Raw genomic sequence first — 24,148 nt, 5'->3', positions numbered from 1 at the left:
TCAATAAATATTTTCTGATCACACTCTGCACCAGGTCCTATTCTAGGAGTTGAGGGCACAGCAGTGAACAGAACCAAGTGCTTGTCCTCTTGCAGGTGATGTTGTGGCTTTCATGACCAAGATGACCTATTTCTCTACTCCAGGGTCCTTGCTTGACCAAGCAGCACCTGCGTTCAATCTGATTTCCTGTGGAGCCTGCTGGATTTAAACTTTGACTTATGCCAGGTTTGAGTTAGGATCAGGAAAATTCCAAGATGGTTTCTGACGTTTGAATCTGGAAGTCTAAGCTACAACTGCATGAAGACTGAACTGTGACCATATGGCATCTCTCAGCATGGAAGAGAGCACATTTCCTTGAGAGACATTTCACAAATCCTGGCCGGCTGTCACTGCTTGTGGATGAAGCAGCACTGCCTTCCTAAGTGTGTGCGCTCCCAGGGAAAGGAGATGTGGGGAATGGTGATGGTGAGTGAAGACTCACTTTGTCTTCAAATGTCCCAGTCAATGGACAGGTGGGCACCATTTGGAGGAAGCTACTGCTTAACTGGGTCAAAGACCCATCTAGAGAGACTTTCCCTTTGGAGGAGTGATCTACACAACCACTGTTAGTAACATGTACATACAGGGCTAAGTGCTACCTTACATAGTTCCAGCCTGGCATGGTGGCTCTTGCCTGTAATCCTAGCACTTGGTAGGCTGAGGTGGGAGGACTGCTTGAGGCCAAGAGTTCAAGATCAGCCTGGGCAACATAGGGAGACCTCATTTCTACAAAAAATTTCAAAATTGGCAGAGCGTGGTTGTGTGTGTCTGCAGTCCCAGCTACTCGGGAGGCTGAGGTGGGAAGATCACTTGAGACTAGGAGTTTGAGGCCAGCCTGGGCAACACAGCAAGGCCTTGTCTCTACCCATGATTGTGCCACTGCACTCCAGCCAAGGTGACAGAGCCAGACCCTATTTCTAAATAAATAAATAAATAAATAAGATTAAATAGCTCCATGTTAAGGAGAAGGGCAAGAAAGTAGAGTTGTGACCACCAACTGTGTGCATGTGCAACTACCCACCTACCCAGGTGTAACTGTGGGCCTTACAACTGATAACTGAGTAGCCAATTTTAATTTAGTCCCCTATCTAGTCATGAAGTAGAAATATTAATATATACTCCTATATCTACTGGAGAGAGATGAAAATCAGGTTTGCTGGATCTGACATGGTTTTAATTAGGTTATACACAGAAAGGTAAATTATTTTCTTATTTTTGAGGTAAATAGCTACTTTATGCTCCTGTATTGTAAACTAAAATGTGACAGAAGCTGGATCACACGGCAATTTTCTTGCAGTTCTGACTACACATTTCCCTTTGGTAATACTGAAAAGCAAGAGCTTTTTTTGTTTCTATGCAAGGATCTGTTGGCCATTTAGCAGCAGCAATGCAGTGATTCGAGTGGTAGAACAATAATGATGACTCAGTAAAAAAAAAAAGATAGTAAAAGAAGAACAAATTAAACCAAAGTAAAACAAAGTAAAAGAAAGGAAATAATAAATACAAGACTCTCCCCTCCCCCTGCTTCCCTTGAGACATGGTCTCACTCTGTTACTCAGGTGACAATTTAATTGATAATTAAATTTCCTTAGTATATATAGGGCTACTCAGATTTTCTATGTTTATTTATTTATTTTTTGGCCGGAGTGCAGTGGCGTGATCACGGCTTACTGAAGCCTTGACTGCCCTAGCTCAAGAGATCCTCCTGTCTCAGCCTCTCGAGTAGCTGAGACCACAGGTGTGTGCCACCATGCCCCAGCTAATTTTTAAAACTATTTGTAGAGATGAGGTCTTGCTGTGTTGCCCAGAACTCTTGGGTTCAAGTAAGCCACTTCAACTGGCTAATACATACAGGAATTAAAAGAGGCTGAATACAGTGGCTAGCTCACACCTGTAATTCCAACAATTTGAGAGGCTGAGGCAGGAGGACTACCTGAGACCAGGAGTTTGAGGCTGACTGAGTTATGATTGCTACTGTGTTCCAGCCCGGTCTGGGTGACAGAATGAGAACCTGTCTCAAAATAAACAAACAATAAGAGCAAGGAGGAAAAGAAAAAATTACCAACATTAGGAATGAAAGAGATGATATCACCACAGATCTTGCAGACAGTAAAACAAAAAAAATTGTAATTATGTAAATAAATTCAATGGCATAGATAAAATGGACAAATTGGTTGAATGCCGATTAACCATAGTGATTCAAGAAACTATAGAAAGAAGGCCAGGCGCAGTGGCTCACGCTGTAATCTCAGTGCTTTGGGAGGCTGAGGTGGGATGAATCATGAGGTCAGGAGTTTGAGACCAGCCTGGCCAACATAATGAAACCCCGTCTCTACTAAAAATACAAAAAATTATCATCTCAGGAGTTTGAGACCAGCATGGCCAACATAGTGAAACCCCGTCTCTACTAAAAATACAAAAAATTAGCTGGGCATGGTGGCAGGTGCCTGTAATCCCAGCTACTCGGGAGGTTGAGGCAGGAGAATTGCTTGAACCCGGGAGGTAAAGGTTGCAGTGAGCCGAGATCGCGCCATTGCACTCCAGCCCGGGCGACACTGTGACACTCTGTCTCAAAAAAAAAAAAAAAAAACAAAAACAAAAAAACAGGAAACTAGCCCTACATATACAAAGGAAATTTAATTATGAATTAAAACTTCTCACAAAGAAATTTCAGACTGAGGTGGCTTTAGCAGTAAATTCTATCAAATATTTAAGGAAAAAAACAATTAACAAACACACACAAATTCATTCTAAAAATAAAGAGATCACTTCTCTAGTCATTTTTTTGAGCCCAGACAATGACACTGAAAAGAAAGAACACTAGAGACCAGTATACTTCACTGAATACAGATGCAAAAATCCTTAATTAAATTTTTGGCAAATTGAATTCAGCAATATACAACAAGGATAATGCATCACGACTAAGTGGGGTTTATCCCAAGAATGCAAGCTTGGTTTAACACTAAAAAAATCAACATAACTACCATATTACAGAATAAAGGAGAAAAATCATATACAATGCTCTTATTAGATGCAGAAAAATATTTAACAAAATTTGCCACCCATTCACAATTTTAAAACTGTTAGCAAACTTGAAGTAGAGGGGACCTTCTTCATCCTGGTAGAGTACACAACCTCTGAAAAACCTTCAGTTAACATCATCTGTTAATGATGAACAACCGCATACTTTCTCCTCAGATTGAAAATAAGGCAAGGATGTCCAGTCTCAGGATTTCTATTAAACATTACTCTGGAAGTCCTAGCCAGTACAATAGCCAAGAAAAAGGCAAAGAAAACCATACAGACTGAAAAGAAGAAATAAAACTGTCTATCTGCAGATGACATGATTGTGTATGTAGAAACATTTAAGGAATCTTTAGGAAAAGCAAATCAAAATAGTAAGTGACTTTAGCATAGGTTAATACAAAACAATATTTTCTGCATACTAGCAATGACCACCTGGAAATTTAAATAAAATATTTACTATAGTATCAAAAACAATGCCTCTGGCTGGGCATGGTGGCTCACACCTGTAATTCCAGCACTTTGAGAGGCTGAGAAGGGAAGATCACTTGAGTCCAGGAAGTTGAGACCAGCCTGGGCAACACAGCAAGACCTTGTCTCAATAAAAAAAAAAAATTAGCTGGGTGTGGTAGTGCACACTGTCATCCCAGCTACTTGGGAGGCTGAGGCAGGAGGACTGCTTGAGCTCAGGAGGTCAAGGCTGTAGTGAGCTATGATTACACCACTGCACTCCAGCCTGGGTGACAGAGTGAGGCTCCGTCTAAAAAAAATAGATATACACACACACACACACACACACACACACACACACACACCGTTTACTCTAGTATCAAAAACATGGACTAGTTAGGGATAAATTTAACATAATACATGCAAGGCACCTATACAATTAAAACTATAAAAACATTGCTGAATATTATGTTGAAAATTAAAGATGCAAATAAATGGAGATATACTATGTCTATGAACTACAAGACTAAATATGATAATGACCATTTTCCCCAAATTGTTCCATAGATACAATGTAATCTTAACTGAAATCCCAGCAGGGGTGGGGCATGGTGGCTCACACCTATAATCCCAGCACTTTTGGAGGCTGAGGTGAGAAGACTGCTTGAGCCCAGGAATTCAAGATCAGCCTGGGCAATGTGGTGAAACCCCATCTCTACAAAAACAAACAGCAGCAAAATAGCCAGGTGTGGTGGTGCACACCTGTGGTCTCAGTTACTTGGAAGGCTGAGACAGGAGGATTGCTTGAGTCTGGGTGGTGGAGGATGCAATGACCTGTGATCATGCCACTGCACTTCAGTCTAAAGCTACATTATTATTATGGGATCAACATTTGGATTAATGGAACAAAATAAATGAACCCACATGTCTATGGGCGAGTAATTTTTGACAAAGTGGCCATAGTAAGTCAATAGGAGAAAGTCTTTTCAACAAATGGTGCAGGAAAAGCTGGATAACCATATGGGAAAAAATGAACATTGATTATTAACTTACTTATACACAAAATTCACCTCAAATTGGATCGTGTACCTAAGCTTAAAAGGTAAAACTTGGATGGGTGCGGTGGCTCACGCCTGTAATCCCAGCACTATGGGAGAATGAGGCGGGTGGATCACCAGGTCAGGAGATCAAGACCACACTGGCCAACATGGTGAAACTCCATCTCTACTAAAAATACAAAAATTAGCGGGTGTGGCAGTGGGACTACCTCCTGTAGTCCCAGCTACTTGGGAGGCTGAGGCAGAATTGCTTGAACCTGAGAGGCAGAGGCTGTGGTGAGCTGAGATCGTGCCGCTATACTCCATCCTGTGTGACAGAGAGAGATTCTGTCTCAAAAAAAAAAAAAAAAAAAAAAGGTAAAACTTAAAATGTCTAAAATAAAACATAGGAGAACATTTACATGATCTGGAGGGAGTCAAAGAGTTCTTAGATAATTGAAGACACACACACACACACACAAAAACAAACAAAGACAAGAGCTATAAAAGAAGATAGCTAAAAATTAGACTTTTACAAAGTTAAAGACTTCTGCTCTTCAAAAGACAATGCTAACAAAATGAAGACAAGTCACAGACTGGGAGAAAATAGTCACACAACACATATCTACATATCTGCCAAAGGTATTGTATCTAGAATACGAATAATTATTACAACTGAATAAGAAGACAACCAACCCAACTAAATTGGAAAACACACTGAATAGGCACTTTACAAAGATACATGAATATCCAACATGCACACAAAAATATGTCAACATCATTAGTCATCAGGGAAATGCAAAGTAAAACCACAGTTAGATACCACTACATATCCATTAGAATGGTGAAAATTAAAAAGACTGATAATAGCAAGTTATTATCAGTGAGAACGTACGGCAGCGACAACTCTCAAAACTTTACTGGTGGGATGTAAGATGGTACCAGGACTTTGGAAAGCAGTTTGGCCTTTTTTTTTTTTTTTTTTTTTTTTTTTTGAGATGGAGTCTCGCACTGTCGCTCAGGCTGGAGAGCAGTGATGTGAGCTCAGCTCACTGCAACCTCCACCTCCCGGGTTCAAGCGATTCTCCTGCCTCAGCCTCCCAAGTAGCTGGGATTACAGGCGTGTGCCACCATGCCCGGCTAATTTTTTTTGTAGTTTTAGTAGACATGGGGTTTCGCCATGTTGGCTAGGCTGGTCTTGAACTCCTGACCTCAGGTGATCTGTCCACTTCGGCCTCCCAAAGTGCTGGGATTATAGTTGTGAGCCACTGCACCCGGCTGCCATTTCTTTTAAAATTAAACATACACTTAGCATACAACCCAGTAGTCTTACTCCTAGATATTTACCCAAGAGAAAACATGTACACACAAAAACTTGTACACAGATGTTCATAATGGCTTTATTTATAACAGACAAAACTGGACAAAGCCTAAATGTCCATCAACATTTGTGGTATATAAATTGTGGTATATACATACATTGGAAAAATACTCAGTGATAAACAGAAACGAACCACTCATTCATGCAACACAGACAAGTCTAAAAACATTATGCTGAGGAAAAGAAACCTTACGCACAAGAGTCTACACATTTCGTAAGATCACATTTTTATGAGACTCTAGAAAAGACAAATCTGATCCGCAGTGACAGAAAACAGATGAGGGCTTGCCTGGGACCAGGGATGAGTACCAGGGAATTTGGGGATGATGGAAATGTTCCAGATCTTCATTGTGGTGATGGTGGTTACATGCGTATATTACTTTCTCAAAACTCATCAAACTGCGGCCTGGCGCAGTGGCTCACGCCTGTAATCCCGACATGTCCGGGGGCCAAGGCAGGCAGATCACCTGAGGTAAGGAGTTAGAGACCAGCCTGGCAAACATGATGAAACCCTGTCTCTACTAAAAATACAAAAATTAGCAGGGCGTGGTGTGCACATGCCTGTAGTCGCAGCTACTCAGGAGGCTGAGGTAGGAGAATCGCTTGAACCTGGGAGGCGGAGGTTGCAGTGAGCTGAGGTCACGCCACTGCACTCCAGCCTGGGCGAGAGTGAGACTCTGTCTAAAAAAAAAAAATTCCAAAGGTTTAAACTTAAAATATAATAAATACTAAATATATTTGGTGTACATAGGGAATGTGAAAAAGAATAAACCTCAAATCCAGGAAACGAGGCTCAATTCCTTTAAGAAGCCTCCACTTAGAGGACCCTGGGACTCATGGCTCAAAGCCTTGTCCTCAGAGAGGCAATGAGAGCTTTACAGTACCTGCTTTGTAAAACCAGATTCAGCCCTGTTACTGCCCACTCTGAGGCCAAGTCTCTTGCTTCTCTGCCAATGACTCCCTTACATCATCCACTGGAGAAAATTACTGCAGCTGAGCTCTGTAAATTAAATGGCATGAATGAGCAATGCTAATTTGAATACCTACAACATTTTTGGAATTACTAAGCATACAAGCTTATTTGGATTGTAATGAAACCCTGTAAACAAAATATTTGTATAAACCTTTTGAATTCAGTAAATCAATACAAAAAATTACACTGACAAATACTTAGGTATCTACTGTGGTCTCAAGGAGCTGAAGATCCCATTGAAGAGTGTGTAAGCACGGAATTGCCAAATAAACAAGACACCGAGTAACTCCTCTAAGAGCTGAGATAGGGGAAGTATTGCTTTAGGCTTTAGTAGTCTAGAGAGGGAGGCCTGATGAGAAACTCATACTTATGCAGAACCAAAATCCAAAAGACCAATAAGGAATATTTTTTTAATTATAGAGTGCTGCTTTTGTGCATACTTTTTTTTCCTATACAGTTGAACTGGGTCTGAAGAATAAAAGAAACATTAGGCTATATTTAACAGTCATAAAGGATACAGTAGCCTATATTTATCCTTCATAAAGGATATTTTGTGATGATTCTAATTCTCTGAATAATAGTTATTTGTGCACACTTATATATAAGCAGCCTTCTGAAGGCTATAATGAGAACACCCATCACCCCCTCAGTCCCACTCATGGAACCACTAGAAGAGACTGAAATTTTAAGTGTCAACATACTATAAAAATATAGAGAATTAGCTAGCTGTATAAACAACATAAATTAACTGCAAGAGTTTTATTTGGAGATACGAAGTTAAGGACATTTTTGGCAATCCTAGTTCAATCAAAATTTGATTTTAACTAAAAATTTAAACCTAATTATATTGGTAATGACTCTTATTTCCCTTTCATTTTTGTTTTGTGTCATTTTTTGTCATGGAGTCTCACTCTATCACCCAGACTGGAATGCAGTGGCATGATCTTGGCTCACTGCAACCTCTGCCTCCTAGGTTCAAGCGATTCTTGTGTGTCAGCTGCTTGAATAGCTGGGACTACAGGCGTGTGCCACCACACTCAGCTAATTTTTTGTATTTTTAGTAGAGAGGGGTTTGTGGCCATGTTGGCCAGGCTGGTCTTGAACTCCTGACCTCAGGTGATCCGCCCACCTTGGCCTCCCAAAGTACTGGGATTACAGGCGTGAACCACCAAGCCCAGAACTCTTTCTTTCTTTCTTTTTTTTTTTTGAGACAGAGTTTCGCTCTTGTTTCTTAGGCTGGAGTGCAATGGCATGATCTCGGCTCACTGCAGCCTCCACCTACTGGGTTCAAGCTGAGGCCTCCCGAGTAGCTGGGATTACAGGCATGTGCCACCACGCCCAGTTAATTTTGTATTTTTAGTAGAGACAGAGTTTATCCATGTTGGTCAGCCTGGTCTCGAACTCCCTACCTCAGGTGATCCACCCGCCTCAGCCTCCCAACGTGCTGGGATTGATTACAAGCGTGAGCCACTGTGCTCGGTCCCCTTTTCATTTTTTCAAATCAACTTTGGTCAGGCATGGTAGTTCACACCTGTAATCCCAGAACTTTGGGAAGCCAAGACCAGGAGGATCTCTTGTGGTCAGAAGTTCGAGACCAGCCTGGGCAACATAGCCAGACCCTCATCTCTTAAAAATTAGCTGGGCATGGTAGCACATGCCCATGGTCCCAGCTACTTGGGAGGAGGCTGTGGTAGGAGGATCACTTGAGTCCAGGAGTTCAAGGCTACAGTGAACCATGATTATGCCACTGCACTTTAACCTAGGCAACGGGGCAAGACCTTGTTGCAAAATAAATAAATAAATACACTTAACTGAGATACGGTTTACATAAAATAAAACGCACCCATTTTAGTTATACAGTTTAATGAGTTTTTTTGTTTTTGTGAGACAGAGTCTCACTCTGTCATCCAGGTGGCGGGCCTGGCCTGGAAAATATTTTTCAATGGAGAAGACTATGGTTTGCATTTTAGAGACATTACCTTTTACAGTGTTTTAATAATGAAAAGGCACAGGAAAATGCACATACAGTTACTCAAAGTACAGCCTTGGGGAGGGGAATGAGAAAGGAGAGGCAATGAAACGGCAGGGCCCTCAAAAGGATGGAACCTAAGTGACTAGACAGAAAGCATCTTGGCTTAAGTGGCAGCATAGCTAATATAATTTTACAGTAAGTTAAATAAAATGGAAGCTAACATGTTCGGTGCCCAAAGGCAAGACACTGTACCAGCTGATGCCTTTTAGTCTAAGAGCTAGGATTCTGTACCTAATGCTGAGTTTCCAGGCTGCACTTTTCCTGGATCAGAACCATTGCTTCTAGGCTGGGTGTGGTGGCTCGCACCTGTAATCCCAGTGCTTTGGGAGGTTTACTTGAGCCTACGAGTTTCAGACCAGTCTGGGCAACATAGCAAGACCCTGTCTCAAAAAAAAAAAAAAAAAAAAAAAAAAAAAAAAAAAAAAAAAAAAGCTAAACTAAAAATTAGCTGGATGTGGTGATGCACACCTGTAGTCCCTGATACTAGAGAGGCTTAGGTGGGAGGATTGCTAGAGCCCAGGGGTTGGAGGCTGCAGTGAGCTATGATGGTACCACTGTACTCCAGCCTAGGTGACAGAGTGACACTCTCTCAAAACAAAACACACACACACACACTATGGCTTCCCTTTTTTGTTTCCTGGTCCTCCTGGTCTTATAACCACATATGAAGTGTCTTCCTGCTTCGATTTTGTTCTATCGTGGGCATGGATTCTACTCTACAATCCTTCCTGGTTTTAGCAAACCACAATGGTTGATACAAAGATTAATAAGGGGAAAAGCATTTGAAGTAAAAGATTTCGCTAGGCTATTCTTTTTTGGAGGGAGGAAATGTATTATTGCTTTTTAAAAAGATACAGATTTAAAGCAAAAAAGGAAAAAGAAAAGAAAGAACAGAGGAAAAAAAAGACAACTAAGTTAATCACTGTTTAACAGTAAATATCCCTAACGACATCTCTTTGCATATATATTCAGTTTTGCAGTCTGCTTTCTCTCTTGACAATATTTTGTGGCTTTCTTTCTGTAACAATAAATACAGATGTACATCCTTATTTTTATGACTTCATAGAATTCCACTGTAGTCCACTGTATGTAACTAGCTATCATTCATGGCCGTTTAGGTTGCATTCAGTTTTTCACTATTATAAACTAAATGGCAATTTTTAGCATATTTTGCCCAACTAATCTGACATCTATGAATATTAATATTCTTTCCAAAGTTTAAAAAAAATCAGTAATATTTTGTGAATGGAGAAAACTGTTAGCAGGAGTAGATGTATTTTTCCTTCCTGAGAAGTGCTTTCCTTTTGCTACTGTACTTCCAATATTACAATGTTCATGTTTAGGGTATGGAAGATAGTAACCTAAACCTGGTTCGTCTCTTCTGTTCAGCACTGTAGACACAGAAGCTTCCCAAGGAAAAGTTGTGAACTCTACACCTTGAGAGGAGGTTGAGGCAGTGGGGGTGAGAGGTATGAGTCTTTCCGGAGCTGACTTTACTGTTTTTCGTCTGATCTCCTGTATACTTGATGTCCCCATGTTTTCCTCTGAGTGCTCCAGGCCCTCTATGGTGGCTCCCCAGCAAGAGCTGATCCTGTGTTCTCACTGGTCCTTTCTCTGTAGCTTCTCACAGGTTACCGAGTGAAGGAATGAGGCTTACAGAGATTGCCCTGTATTTTTCTGTTCCTTTAGTGCCTTGAGAGGTGAGCCAGCTGGCTAAGATACACTAGCTGGTACTGTGCTAGCAGAAAACAGTAACATTTTGATGTGTGAACATTCCAAATACCACTTCTCAAAGACAAAATGAGATTCTAAGGCGTCAGTCCCAAAGGGATAGACAACTGGCAATTTTGGGCCCCCTAATGGGCACTGAAGGTGTTATCACCAGGCAAACAGGGCCTTTGCATCCTCAGGGCACACTGGTGAGGGGGGCACCTGCTTTGACCTGCCTCTTTCCAGCCCAGTACCATAGCAAGCAGAGCTATACAGATGTTATGAAATCGATCTCATTTTCAAACAGAAGACCCCAGATTCTGGGGGCTGATACAAAAAGATGTGAAAATGGAGCTGGGATATAGGCAGAAGAGCGGGATTCACACTTCTTTCTTTTTATCTCTCACTGTTTTTCCTGGCATTTATCATACAGTGACTGATCAACATTCATTAAAACGTAGCATCATATACTTTGCCAAGGTAAAGTCCCCAGGAAATGCAGGACAGTAACTAAGCAACAAGAAGCCTCTGTGGTTTGTGATACTCATTTCTCAGGCTCCTGAGCGTATATGATGAGGTTATATCATGGAGAAACGCTGCAGGCAGAACCAACTACAAGTTTGTGTGATGGATAAAATAAAAAATGAGACTGTTAAAAGGACATGGTGAAGCAATGTGGAACTTGGAAAAGAAAAACATGTTGAAGAGCTGTCAGGGCCAGGTTAAGATGAATATAGCTCTTCAACTGTATGCAGCTTCCCTAGGTTAGGTAAGCTTTATTTTGATCTATCACAGGGAAACTGAGACTGAGACAATTACTTTTTCTGCAGATTTACCTAGAAAGGGCCTTGATGCCTGTTAGGTATTACTATTCTCAGTACTGTGCTACAGAGAGTAAAACAAGTTCTGTTTTCCACTTCAGAGCTTACTTGGAGAAATGCAAGCAAAACATAATACATCTTGATAAGTGTGTATAAATTATAATACATCTTGATAAGTATGTATAAAATGCTGCTAGGAGCAATGGAAATTTGTCCAATGACAGATCACAGAATGACCAAAAATTCTCTAGGTTTGGACCATCATAAGGAAACAATTATTTGTGTAAAATGATGTAAACTTTCTAAGATGTCATATGGCAATATTAAGAGATTTAAAAATGTTCCTTTTTGGTCAAAATGACCTAGATATTCCAATTCTAATGATTCCTTTTATAGAAATGAGCAGATACAGACAAAGATTAGCATATAAAAATGTTCATCCCCGGCCGGATGAAATGGCTCACGCCTGTAATCCCAGCACTTTGGGAGGCCGAGATGGGTGGATCATGAGGTCAGGAGATCGAGACCATCCTGGCTAACATGGTGAAACCCTGTCTCTACCAAAAATACAAAAAAAAAAAAAATTTTTTTTTTTCATCCTGGAACTGTTTTTATTATCCTGAAAAAGAAACAAATGAAATGTGCATTCACTGGGAAGAGGTTAAATAAGTTAGAGTACACCTAATATATTTTGCAGTCATTATAGTTTTAAAAAAACGCTAACTGGCATGGGAAATATTTATTCAGAGAGAATCTATGCGAGTTTATCATCTCCAGTCTCCAGTATGAAGGACAAAGGAAAAGCATTTTTTGTGCCAGGCCTTGAAGGTTAAGTAAGATGCAGAGGTGGGGAGGAATAGCGCTCAGAGGGAAGAGGTCACAGGAGCAAAGTGAGAGGCCACAGTGGGAGACACGGAGGGAGTTGTGAGCAGGTTTGAGCGGCTGGGGAGAAAGCCTGGAGAACAGGCCAACTTGACTGTCAGGTGGGCTGGGTTTTTAGTCTAAAAACAATGAGAAGCTATTGACAGATTTTAAGCAGGGGAGGGACAGGACCACCCACTTCAGTAGGGTCTATTGAGCTGCTCCTAGGGGGCCCAGGGCTATTTTAATGTTGAATTATAGCTGCAGTGCCTTTTGAGTTCCTTGGAGGTTACTAACGTGAGACAGAGACAAGTACAACTCATCAACTATCCCTTTTTGGCTTTTAAAATGCTGTCGGGTTTTGTCCTGTTAGGAACAGGGTCTGAAGTGAAGCCAGTTAACTAAGATTAAGGTATGTGAAAGTGCCTGGCTCGGGGGACACACTCAATAAATCCCCTCCCAAAGTCAGTCACCTTGGATAGAAAGATTTCTTGCCAGGGTATATTCAAGGAGCTTCCTGTTCACAGGAACCGTTAGCTACAGTTCTGAGAATACTGAAGAAGTGCTGTATTAAAGTAATATGTCAGATAATCCTTCTAATTTTCATGGGCCTAATCTGCCTCTTGGGTGAATCATTTATTTTTACCACTTATACCGCATCTTGGCTCCAGAGCCTGCCTACTGTATCATTCCATTCCATCCTGGATTCTCCTACGGGGAGCCAAGTACACATGATGGCCCCACAGGTCTTGGTCATAGTACCTATCGTCTGGGGGCCAATCAAGGAAAACTGCAACTGGATGCTAGAACTCCAGCTATCATGACCATACTCCAAGAAGCAGAGAAGAGGTAGCTTTTTTTTTTTGAGATGGAGTCTTGCTCTTGTCATGCAGGCTGGAGTGCAGTGGCACCATCTCAGCTCACTGCAAATCTCCACCTCCTGGGTTCAAGCAATTCTCCCCCCTCAGCCTCCTGAGTAGCTGGGATTACAGGAGTGTGGCACCGTGCCCGGTTAATTTTTGTATGTTTAGTAGAGACGGGGTTTTGCCATGTTGGCCAGGCTGGTCTCAAACTCCTGACCTCAGGTGATCCACCGCCTTGGCCTCCCAAAGTGCTAGGACTACAGGCGTGAGCCACCGTGCCTGGCTAGAGGTAGCCTCTTTAGAGAGTTTTTCTGGAAGCATCCACTCACATCTTAGTGGCCAGACTCAGCCCTGTGGACAGCTGTCATCTTTGAGCTGGGCACATTGCTGTTCTTCATGAAACAGGCCTTGAAACTACGGGAGATGGGAGAACAGCCATTGGGGAGCACAGCAGCCACCTCTCTCACTTCAACCTATGCCTGACCCTGCTAGATGCTACATTTTGCCTGATCACAGGTACATCCTAGTTCTCAAGGATCCCACATATATATACCATTTCTCTTCTTGAAGAGTATGGAAGAATAAAGAAGGTAGAGTTTGGCAAGAGATAGTCTGGGCTTCCTAAGGCCATTTAGTGTGGGGACAGATAGTGAACTTGCAGTGGTGAGGCAGATAAATCAGTTTCCAAGTGGGCTTTCTCCCAGATGCCAGAGACCCTGGCTGTCCCTGTTTCATCATGCATTCTATTAACAAAGGTTTTACTTAAGAAAAAACATGTGGCACAAGTGCTACCCTCTCCCTCACTCCTTCCCTCATGGCGGCTCCCTTCTCTGCTAAGCTGGAACATGACCTCAGAATCCTCCTCAACACAACATCCCTGGCAGTTACTCTGGTCCAAAAGACTTGGCACTACTACTTAAAACTATTAGCCATCCTTATTTTCTTGCGGGAATTTTTATTTGGATAGAGAATTTCTGGGTAGTTCCTAATTTCATGGAAATAAATTTCTCATGGTGCAATTTTAGGTATATGCCCAGGCGATAAATGTAGATATTTATAGGCGGCAGGCTTGGCATTCCTTAGATTTCACCACTCAGTGGCTGTAATCACTCTCATTGCTGGAAACTTGTTCTTGTGATTGTTTAACTTACTGGACTGTGAGTTTCTCCAGAATGGAAACTATAATCCACTTTTGTATCCTCATGGTTCCTGGCTCAGTATACTCTCAAAAATGTTATCCATAAATGAGTCACCTGCCTTGATCAAGGTCAAGTGGCTATCAAAGTAAATACTTCCCCTGTAGCTGGTTACACTGTGGACTGCCTACCACCAAGAACAACAGGCAGGCCTCATTTGGAGAGGAGGTCGGTGACAGGAGGAGCATCAGTAGCACAACACACAGAAGGTCTTGGTTATTTCACAACTGCCTTAGAAATGCTTGAGTAACTGTCATGAGAAACCGACTAGCAGGTGAAAGGGCAGCCATACCCCGAGGAGACACTACACATTTTCCTTTTCATGAAAGGTTCAGCTCCTGGGCTAACTCAGCTCAGTGTTTTCTGTGTTCTAGGAGGTGACTCAGGGAGTTGTGCAAATGACTGACTCATATTTCATGGATATGAGTATGGCTGATGTAAGACTGCAATTATCTCCTCCTGATTCAATTAAGGTAGCCTATTCTTGATTGTTTTTATAAGTAGATCTATGAATTATACAAGTTGATACTAATATCGCTTACGTTTTAAATAGTGTGGTTCCACAGAAAATTTTGTTTTTTTTCTGTGAAAAACAAAGCTACTACTGCTAAAACAGCATCAAGAGCACTGACTTAGCTACAGTTCATCTGAGTTTTTTTTTTTTTTGAGATGTAGTCTCGCTCTGTTGCCCAGGCTGGAGTGCAGTGGCGTGATCTCGGCTCACTGCAACTTCTGCCTCGCGGGTTCATGCCATTCTCCTGCCTCAGCCTCCCGAGCAGCTGGGACTACAGGTGTCCGCCACCACTCCTGGCTAATTTTTTGTATTTTTAAAAGAGACAGGGTTTCACCGTGTTAGCCAGGATGGTCTCGATCTCCTGACCTCGTGATCTACCCGCCTTGGTCTCCCAAATTGCTCGGATTACAGGTGTGAGCCACCATGCCCGGCCCACCTAAGTTTTATATTTACCTGGTTACAGTGATCAAATTCTTCAACAGTGATCATGGAGAAAGATGAAACAAAATAATTCCCAAAAGATTCTTTCTGCTCAAACAGCAGGGTGGGTATGAGTAGATCCAGGCCAATTTTTTTTTTTTTTTTTTTTTTTTTTTTTTTAAGAGACAGGGTCTCACTCTGTCACCTAGGCTGGAGTAGAGTGGTGCAATCATAGCTCACTGCAGCCTCCAACTCCCAGACTCAAGCCATCCTCCTAATCCTCCTCAAGCGTGAGGATAGGCCTTGTTACAGTGCTCAGTGTGTACCTCTCCCCTTCCCCACTCGCCTTGTCCACATTCTGGGCTAGATCCACACTCTACTGAGGAACTGTCCCTGTATTTTGATTCCTGAGTGACACAGTGCTGGAGATGCTGTGGCTAGATACACATGTTATTTCTGCATATGGCTACTCCTCAACCTTGTTGCCTGTCTTCTTACTCTGGTCTGAGGGCTGAACCCCACAGAAATAACAAGGCTACCCTCATCCCTTTCTCTCCCTTAAAGGTTAGTACTAGTCCTAAGTGGTCAGCTCCCAGCTTCCTTTAGGACAGAAAAAAGAGAAGGAGAGAAGCAACACTTGTTTTTCTACTCACAAAGTCCCGGAGATGGGAGGTAGGAGGTTGGCGTGGATGTAGCTTGGACTTTGGAATTTAGAACCAGGTTCAAATCCCCAGTTAGGACATTTCTCAGTATTTTGATCTTGCATAGGTTTACTTATCAGAGTTAAAGTGTCTATTTATAAAATGGGGTACAACTTATCAGATTTAGATGTAAGAAATAGTATAGTACATGACAGCTAGCAGGCTTTCAACAAATGACATCTCTCATTACTATCATTTTGACATCACATTTCTCTGCTCAGAGTTGGTTACTGTTCTGCAATTTTTCCCAAAGTGTCACTGTGTGTCAGGCAGGGAGCATCTGCCTGGAGGAGTCTGAAGTGTGCATGTAGGGTGGGTGAGTTGCAGGAGTCGGCAGCCAGGCAAATCACTAGCGAGGCTTTAGTACCTATCTTTTCTCTCCAGGATTCTTGACCAAAAGTTACACTCTAAAGTCCAAACAGGTACATACCTAAGGGGAATATGGTGGAAATCTCAGGAGATAGGGATGGTGCGGGGGCAGAAAAATCCCGGCAGACCAGAGGCTGTACCACCCTTTGTTAAGGGTATGTGGCTACATTGATCTCTGGTCTTCCAGACGCTCTTCCCAGTTAACACTGCCCAGTGACCTGCCTGGACAGGAAGCATGCAGCCAGCCACGCTGTCACCTTAGTGCCACTGTCTCTTTCTCCTCTTAAGCCCTCAAACCATAATTGAATGTAAATGTTATATATTTTATAATGAAATAAAAATTGCGTAATGCGCCTAAGTAGATATGCCACACACCTATGGTTCAATGACTGAATGCTGACTTTCATATATGGCCCAAATTACAAAGCAGCAATCAGAACAGACAACAAGGGAACTCCTCTCCCAAGGGTTCAGCAATCTGACCCAAACTCCATAGCCCAGACAATCTGAATACACACATGCAAGTGTAAATATGCCCCAATCAGCTTTCCCAGGAAGCAGGAAGGTCTACACAGCCTCAATGAAGAGCACTATTTTGGACTGTTGCTGTCTACCCACCCTCTCCAGGGCTGTAATTCTTTAGAATTCCCCTTTCACATTTCTTTTCTCATCTGGTCAGCATTACCACTTTGCAGCCACTTATTTTCCATGGACATCTGCCACTTATCCTAACAAATAGCATTAATACAGTTGAGAGCATGGAGCTTTCAAAATATGGACTAATAAATGTATAAACAGTACTTTGAGAGGGAGAGAACGCACAGGTTAAAACATGGCTAGATGTAGAGAATTAAATGAAATGTTTATAAAGCCTTTGGCAAGATGTCCACAAATTGCTGATGCCAGACAAATACCAAGTCCCTTATTCCTTCTCTTCCCTTTTAGTACCTGGATTTGTCACTAACAGGTACTGAGGTCTGAATAAATCAAGGCATGATTTCTGGGCCTCAGTTTCCTCATATAAAAAATTAAGATAGCTGTACTATCGTACTAGTCTTTTTTTCAAGAACTAGTTCAAAAAATTCCCAGCCCCCCCCCCACACCCCGACCAGACTCTCCTCATGACTCTCCTCAGTAAATATTTGGAAAAAGGGTAGGAAGTTTGTTTCTTCACCTTATATTCTTCCCAATAAAGGCAAGAAAAGTCAGAGATGGGCGTCGGGAGGGAATACGAACCAACATTTACTGTACTTCTCTCACAGCCAGGAACGTTCACATACCTTGATCTTAGTCAACTGGCCTAAGTGAACTTGTCCCCATCACGACAAAACCCGAAGGCATTCTAAAAGCAAAGCAAAGCAAGGGTAGTGGATAAATTTTGTTAATTTAGTTCTCTACCTCACGTTAACCTCCAAGGAACTCAAAACACTCCACAGCGAATTCAACATTAAAATAGCTCTGGGACCTCAAGATTTATTTCACAGCTTAAAACAAGGTCACCATCAAGTTCTCGGCAAAGCTCAAAATATAAAAGCGAGAACTCCCAAATCAAGGCCCAGCTTCTTTTAAAATGAGCTGGGTGCCGTGGCTCATGCCCATAATCCCATGGGAGGCCGAGACGGGAGGACTGCTTGAAGCCAGGAGTTCGATACCAGCGCGGGTTACGAAGCGATATCCCATCTCTACAAAAAGTTAACACAGACACACACACACACATCCACCACCTTAGCCTGGCTTAGGGGCGGGAGCCTGTGTTACGAAGCGAGGTTCCATCTCTACAAAAAGTTAACACACACACACACACACCCTACCTTAGCCTGATGTAGTGGCGGGGGCCTGTAGTCCTCACTACTTTGGACACACACACCGCCCCCTACCTCAGCCAGGCGTGGTGGCGCGCGCCTGTAGTCCTGGCTACTTCGGAGGCTGAGGCGGGAGAATCGCTTGAGCCCAGGAGTTCAGGCTGCAGTGAGCCGAGACTGCGCCACTGCCCTCCAGCCTGGGCGACAGAGCGAAACCGTATCTCTAAAAAAATAAATTAGAAAAAGAAGAAGACAAAAAGAGCCAGACCGGTCTCGGAGAGGCAGGCGCAGCCTCAGCTCCCTGGGCCTGCGTCCCCAACCCAGCCGCGGCTGCGCTCGCGCCCGCTGCGGGTACCAGGAACACACCTCGCACACCGCGCTAGGCCCCTTTCCGTCCGGCCCGGGGGACTGGAAGAGGCAGAGGCCGGGTGGGGAAGGGCCTCCAGAAACTGAGCTCCCGACGACGTCTCCCGGGACCCTAGCGCCGGAGAGAGGCGCGGCCCCCGGGAGCAATCCCACATCCGCGCGGGGCCGCGCCGCCCCGGCCCTCCCCGCGGCCGCCGATCTGCTTCCAGGGCAGAGGGAAGGGGCGGCGACGGGGCGGGGCGGGGCGGGGGCTGCGGCGAGGGCGGGCGCCGCTGGCGGGGTAGGGCCGTCAGCATCCTCCCTGGCCGCACCGCGCCGCGCGGGGCCCAGGGGCCTCGCCCACGCCCGCTGCCCGCTAGCTAGCCGGCTAGTCCCGCAGTCCGGCGCTGACACGCGTGCCCCCAGCTTGAACCGGAACCTCTTGCCGAGGCGGCCGCCGCCGCCGGGGAAGCGGACACCGACTGGGAAGCACGGGGGGAGGCGGCCTGCGCGGCGCCGCCCGCCATGGCCGCGGCGGGGTGAGGTAGGCGCGGCGGCCGCAGTCGCGCGGACCCGAGCGCTCCTCCGTCGCGGATAGGCCGGCCGAGGGGGAGCCGGGGCCGTCGCCCGCTCGTCGCCGCCGCCGCCCATGGCGAGGCCCCGCCGCCGCCGCCGCTGCTGACCCGGCGGCCGGCCGCGGCTTCCGCCCCCTCCCTTGGCGGCGAGCGGGCGGGCTTCCCCACACGCCCCCGCCGCCCGCGCCCCGCGTCTGCCCGCGCCCGGCGCCCGGGTCGGGGAGAACAGGACCGCAGCAGGAGTCGGGGGGCCGCCGAAGATGGGGAACACTACCTCGTGCTGCGTGTCGTCCAGCCCCAAGCTCCGGAGGAATGCCCATTCCCGGCTGGAGTCCTACCGGCCGGACACGGACCTGAGCCGCGAGGACACGGGCTGCAACCTGCAGCACATCAGCGACCGGGAGAACATAGACGGTGAGTGCGGCCCGCCGAGCCCCCTGCCGTTCCCCGCGGCTTCAGCCGCACAGCCAGCGTCGGGGCGGCCCAGCTGCACTTGCTTGCTGAGCCGGTCTCGGCTACCCTTGCATAACCGGGGCTTCGCCCGCGCTGCCGAGGCGCGCAGGGCCCCGCAGCCTCCGGGCGTACCCCTGGCTAGTTACCCCCAAGTGAGCGGCCGCGGAAACTTTGCAGGTCCGCGGCAACGAGCACGGCGGGCCGGGGCGGGTGTGTGCGCGTGGGTCGCGAGGTGACAGGATTCGGTCCTCGTCCTTAATGGAGCGGCCAGCGCTGGGCGGGGGCGGCCCGGGAGCTCCGGGTTCCAGGCATTACCTGAATGCAGCCCGAAGCCAAGTTGTGCACGTGTTTGTCCTCTAAAAGCGAAGTGAGTGGATTCCCATTTTGGAATCCCGGTGTCTCGAACCTGGAGTTGGAGAAACATGTTGCTTTGAATCAGTTCCTCGGAAGCTTACAAATGGACTTCACTTGGCTGACCCCCGTTCCCATTCTCTCGTTTTTTAAAAAAAGATATTTTTGAGTGGCGGTTCCAGGGTTACAGTCAAATAGCTTCTCCCGAGAATGCTCTTTAAAAGATTGTCAAGACACCTTTGGGTTAAGTCACCCAGTTTTTGCATGGGCCCGAATTGCAGTCCTATGAATTTATCATTTATTCAGCTGACTTTTGGTTGGACTGGAGTTTGCAAAAAGAAAAAAAGCTAAGACTAATTACTGCACCCAGTAATGTTTTATTTTATTAGTTTGGCAACGTATTTATTAGCACTGTTGCGCAATGATATCGACAGAGGGATATTTATGTATCATGCTTAAACTGTAGTTTATAGAATTTTCAATTGAAAAGATTTGAAATTGGAAATATATTTTTATGACAACGTGATTTTTTTTAACCCAAACATCTTCTCATAATCTACTTGAACTAATATGAAAAAATTTTTTCCTGTCGACTTTAGGATGGAATATTCTCTCTACTGTGGAAAGGCCACGTTTAAACTCTGCTAAAGGAAAGATTTTTCTCATTTGTCTTCGTGTAATTTCTTCTAAATGGTAATTTCATCTTTTTAGGAGGACATCTTTATTAAATGAGTGCCATGTATAAAGAGACTAACACAACGTCTGGTTTCTAGTACGCGCTTAGTAAATTATTGTTCCGTATGATGTTTCTAGTGTTATTATTTTAGATTTCCATTATTTTAAACATACTCTTAGATGTCTTTGAACTACAGACATATTTTCTTCTAAAATCTATGCATTAAAGGCATTTAAAGAAGTATGAAGGCCACATCGGTCTTGGTCACTTTCACAGCCTCTAGCATCTGAAAGAAAAGTCTAGCATATAACAAACATTCAGTAAGTATTGCACTTTAAAGGGAGGAATAAATGAATGAGTTTATTACAGAAAGCCATTACCCAGTCCTATACTATGTTGACAGGCGAAAACATTTGGAAATAATTTCTTCTTTATGCTGTGCAGTAAATTTCTTTATGTTGTGCAATATCTAGCGGAGGCTTTATGTTTTGAATGATGGCTCAAAAGGAAAAAAAACAAAAGATTTACATTTCTTAGAGCCAGGCTGCATAGTTATTATAGACTATTGTAAGGAAATAAGGTGGAAAAAATAAGTTAACCAGGTATTTGGCACTAAGGCTTAGTACAATTTTGCCAGAGTACAGTGAAATGATATTTTGTGTTCTTTCATTTCAAAGAAATCTTAAGTTTCAGTCATTAGGAATCTTTGAGAGAACGTTTGGAAGACTGTTTTGCAGATTCAGGGTAGTTTAACAGAGTATAGGGCAGGTTTCCGATCTAGGCTGTGGGGTGTCCTCTCATCCCAGATCCCAGTTCTTATGATTATGCTAGTTTAAACCCCAGAATACTAATTCACCTTCTGTCTCTCAGATTCAATAAATAATACTTCTAGCATTGACCCACCCAGCAGTTCTCAGCGTTGGTTTCATTTGAACCAGAAATCTAGTACTGTACATTGCCATTAATATGTTTAATTAAATCTCTCCAAGGTGGTTCTGAGATGCAGGTAGGCCTGAGAATTGTTGGCTGGACGAATCTTGGAAGTGTTACCTGCTGTTCAGGGACTTTTTTGGTAGAAATTCGTTATTAGAGGCTGAGAGAAGAGAACAGTTTTAATTAAATAGTATGTATATATGTACATATGTGTATATTTGCTAATCTGTATCTATGTATTTGAACTGAGTTATATTGATTGTTAGGTTATTAGTAAACATTTTAAAACTACATTTTAAGAATTATTGATTCTAGTATATATCAAAAAGCTGAAGTACTCAAGCACCATTTTTTTTTTTTTTTTGAGACGGAGTCTCGCTCTGTCGCCCAGGCTGGAGTGCAATGGCTGGATCTCAGCTCATTGCAAGCTCCGCGTCCCAGGTTCATGCCATTCTCCTGTCTCAGCCTCCCGAGTAGCTGGGACTACAGGCGCCTGCCACCTCACCTGGCTAGTTTTTTGTATTTTTTAGTAGAGACGGGGTTTCACCATGTTAGCCAGGATAGTCTCGATCTCCTGACCTTGTGATCCTCCCGTCTCGGCCTCCCAAAGTGCTGGGATTACAGGCTTGAGCCACCGCGCCCGGCAAGCACCATTTTTTTTATGTCCTGAAAAACATCCCACCCAGCTGGTTTAGAAAGGTTTGAAGTTCATGGGTCTTCTATGATAGGTTAGTGTCTTTAAATCACAGAGATATGACATATGTATCCTCTGTCACCAAACACATGAAGGGATAATATTTGTCCTGTAGAATTTCAGTAACTATTTTAGAGTCCGAGTACTTAGATGTCTATAGTGCTTTATGGCAACTTAATGTGTCTTTGTACTCAGTGTATCTTAGTGTTAGGTGATTCATGTTTTTGAAATTGGTATTAGACTCATGCTCCCCAGGTATTATTTTTTATAAAATCATTCAGAGATTGAGAAAAAACAACAACACATAACAACAATGATAGTAATCTTCAGAACAATTCTTTAGGAAAAGAAAAAAAATGATAGTAATAATTGCAACCTATATATTACTTTCTCTGTACCATCTGCTGCTCTAAGTACTTGGATTCCATTCATTTACTTAGAACTCACAGTAACCCTATGGGTAATATTATCCTTACTTTAGGACAAAGAAATGAGTCATTGAGAGGAGAAATGACTTGTCCAAAGTCACACAGCCAATACATGACAAGTGGAAACTTTCCATTGTTGCTTAACTTAGCCATTAAACATTAGCTAGTCTGGGGTTGCCTTCTGGGATAGAGTGTCTTGTCATTGTGGTCATATCCATACTTTCTCAAAGATAAACTTCTTCTATCTGCAACAGTTATTCAGTCCAGACTTCTAGGACTAGATTATTTCTGTGGGAGGAAAAAGGGAGGGCGGGACTAAAGAAAATTTAAAATGTGAGGAGACCAAATAAATCAGGATACTTGTAACAGCTGTACCCTAAAGTCTTTGTAGGGTTTTACCTCAAAGTGGTTGATGGCAACTTCATTTTTTTTTTTTTTTTTTGCGATGGAGTTTTGCTCTGTCACCCAGGCTGGAGTGCAGTGGCACAGTCTTGGCTCACTGCAACCTCCACCTCCCCAGTTCAAGCGATTCTCCTGCCTCAGCGTCCCAAGTAGCTGGGATTACAGGCATGCGCCACCATGCCCGACTAATTTTGTATTTTTAGTAGAGGTGGGGTTTCTCCATATTTGTTAGACAGGTCTCGAAATCCCGACCTCAGGTCATCTGCCCACCTCAGCCTTCCAAAGTGCTGAGATTACGGGGGTGAGACACCACTCCTGGCCCATTCTTTTCGTTTTTATAGTTTACCTGTCATGCTTGACAACTCACTTTCTCCCTCGTCTTGTATCATATCTGGTGGGAGAATGTGGCTCTCCGTCCTCAGAATACATCCAGACTTTGACCACTCTCAAGACCTCTACTGCTGCTGTTCTGAAGATCTAAGCAGCTGCCATCTCCCCCAGCCCACCTGGTCTCCCTGCTTCCACCCTTGCCTGCTCTAGTCTGTTCTCAACACTACATACGTGGCTGAGATCCTTTAAAAAACTTTTAACTTACTCCTTCACTCAAAAACGGCAGTGACGCCTCATTGCACAAGTAAAAGCCGTACGGTGGTCTTCAGGGCCCCTTGGGATCTGCCTGCCATCAGCTCACTCAGTCGTTCATTCCAACCACATTGGCCTCCTTCCCTGCCCCTCCTGGAACATACCAGACACAAACTTCCACCCCTGTTCTCTCCCTCTGCCTGAGGTGTTCTCCATGTGCTCTCTTGGCTGAGTCCCTTTATCACCTGCAGCATTGGTTCAAGCCTGACCTTTTCAGGGAGGTCCTCCCAATCACCTTTAAACATCCTTTCTGCTGCCCACTGGCAATGCCAGTGCATATTCCCTGCACTCCTGTTTCTTTATTCCCTAACATCTCATGATACACTGTATAAGTGTAAACATAAATAATAGCTACTTTCACCTACTAGCATGTAAGTTCCAGTAGAATATTTGTTTGGTTCACTGATGTAACCTAAGTGCCTAGAGTAGCACCTGATTCCTTGAAGATACTATAAA

At 43.9% G+C, this 24,148-nt stretch overlaps 2 protein-coding genes across 3 annotated transcripts in view; one reads left to right on the top strand and one right to left on the bottom strand.

Annotated features, from left to right (window-relative positions):
* The window catches only part of LOC104682677 (translation initiation factor IF-2-like), a 230,986-nt gene that overhangs the window by 99,200 nt on the left and 107,638 nt on the right, over nucleotides 1-24,148 (bottom strand). The window contains exons 4-6 of the mRNA XM_030940174.1: nucleotides 19,644-19,861; nucleotides 18,560-19,447; nucleotides 17,672-17,733 (exon numbers count right to left, since the gene is read on the bottom strand). Of these exons, the coding sequence (XP_030796034.1) occupies nucleotides 17,692-17,733; nucleotides 18,560-19,447; nucleotides 19,644-19,861 (1,148 nt within the window). The 3' untranslated portion in view covers nucleotides 17,672-17,691. The remainder of the gene's footprint in view (nucleotides 1-17,671; nucleotides 17,734-18,559; nucleotides 19,448-19,643; nucleotides 19,862-24,148) is intronic.
* The window catches only part of CCNY (cyclin Y), a 234,159-nt gene continuing 228,864 nt past the window's right edge, over nucleotides 18,854-24,148 (top strand). Inside the window, exon 1 of one of the 2 annotated variants that reach the window (XM_010389413.2) lies at nucleotides 18,854-19,527. In XM_010389413.2, the coding sequence (XP_010387715.1) occupies nucleotides 19,374-19,527 (154 nt within the window). In that variant the 5' untranslated portion in view covers nucleotides 18,854-19,373. The remainder of the gene's footprint in view (nucleotides 19,528-24,148) is intronic. The other variant, XM_030940401.1, reaches the window with a different exon arrangement.

The sequence above is a fragment of the Rhinopithecus roxellana genome, chromosome 11 (assembly GCF_007565055.1).
Source record: "Rhinopithecus roxellana isolate Shanxi Qingling chromosome 11, ASM756505v1, whole genome shotgun sequence".
NCBI classification, from domain to species: Eukaryota; Metazoa; Chordata; class Mammalia; order Primates; family Cercopithecidae; genus Rhinopithecus; species Rhinopithecus roxellana.
Note: the sequence above shows the minus strand (reverse complement) of the source record. Positions and strands in the feature narration are given on the sequence as shown.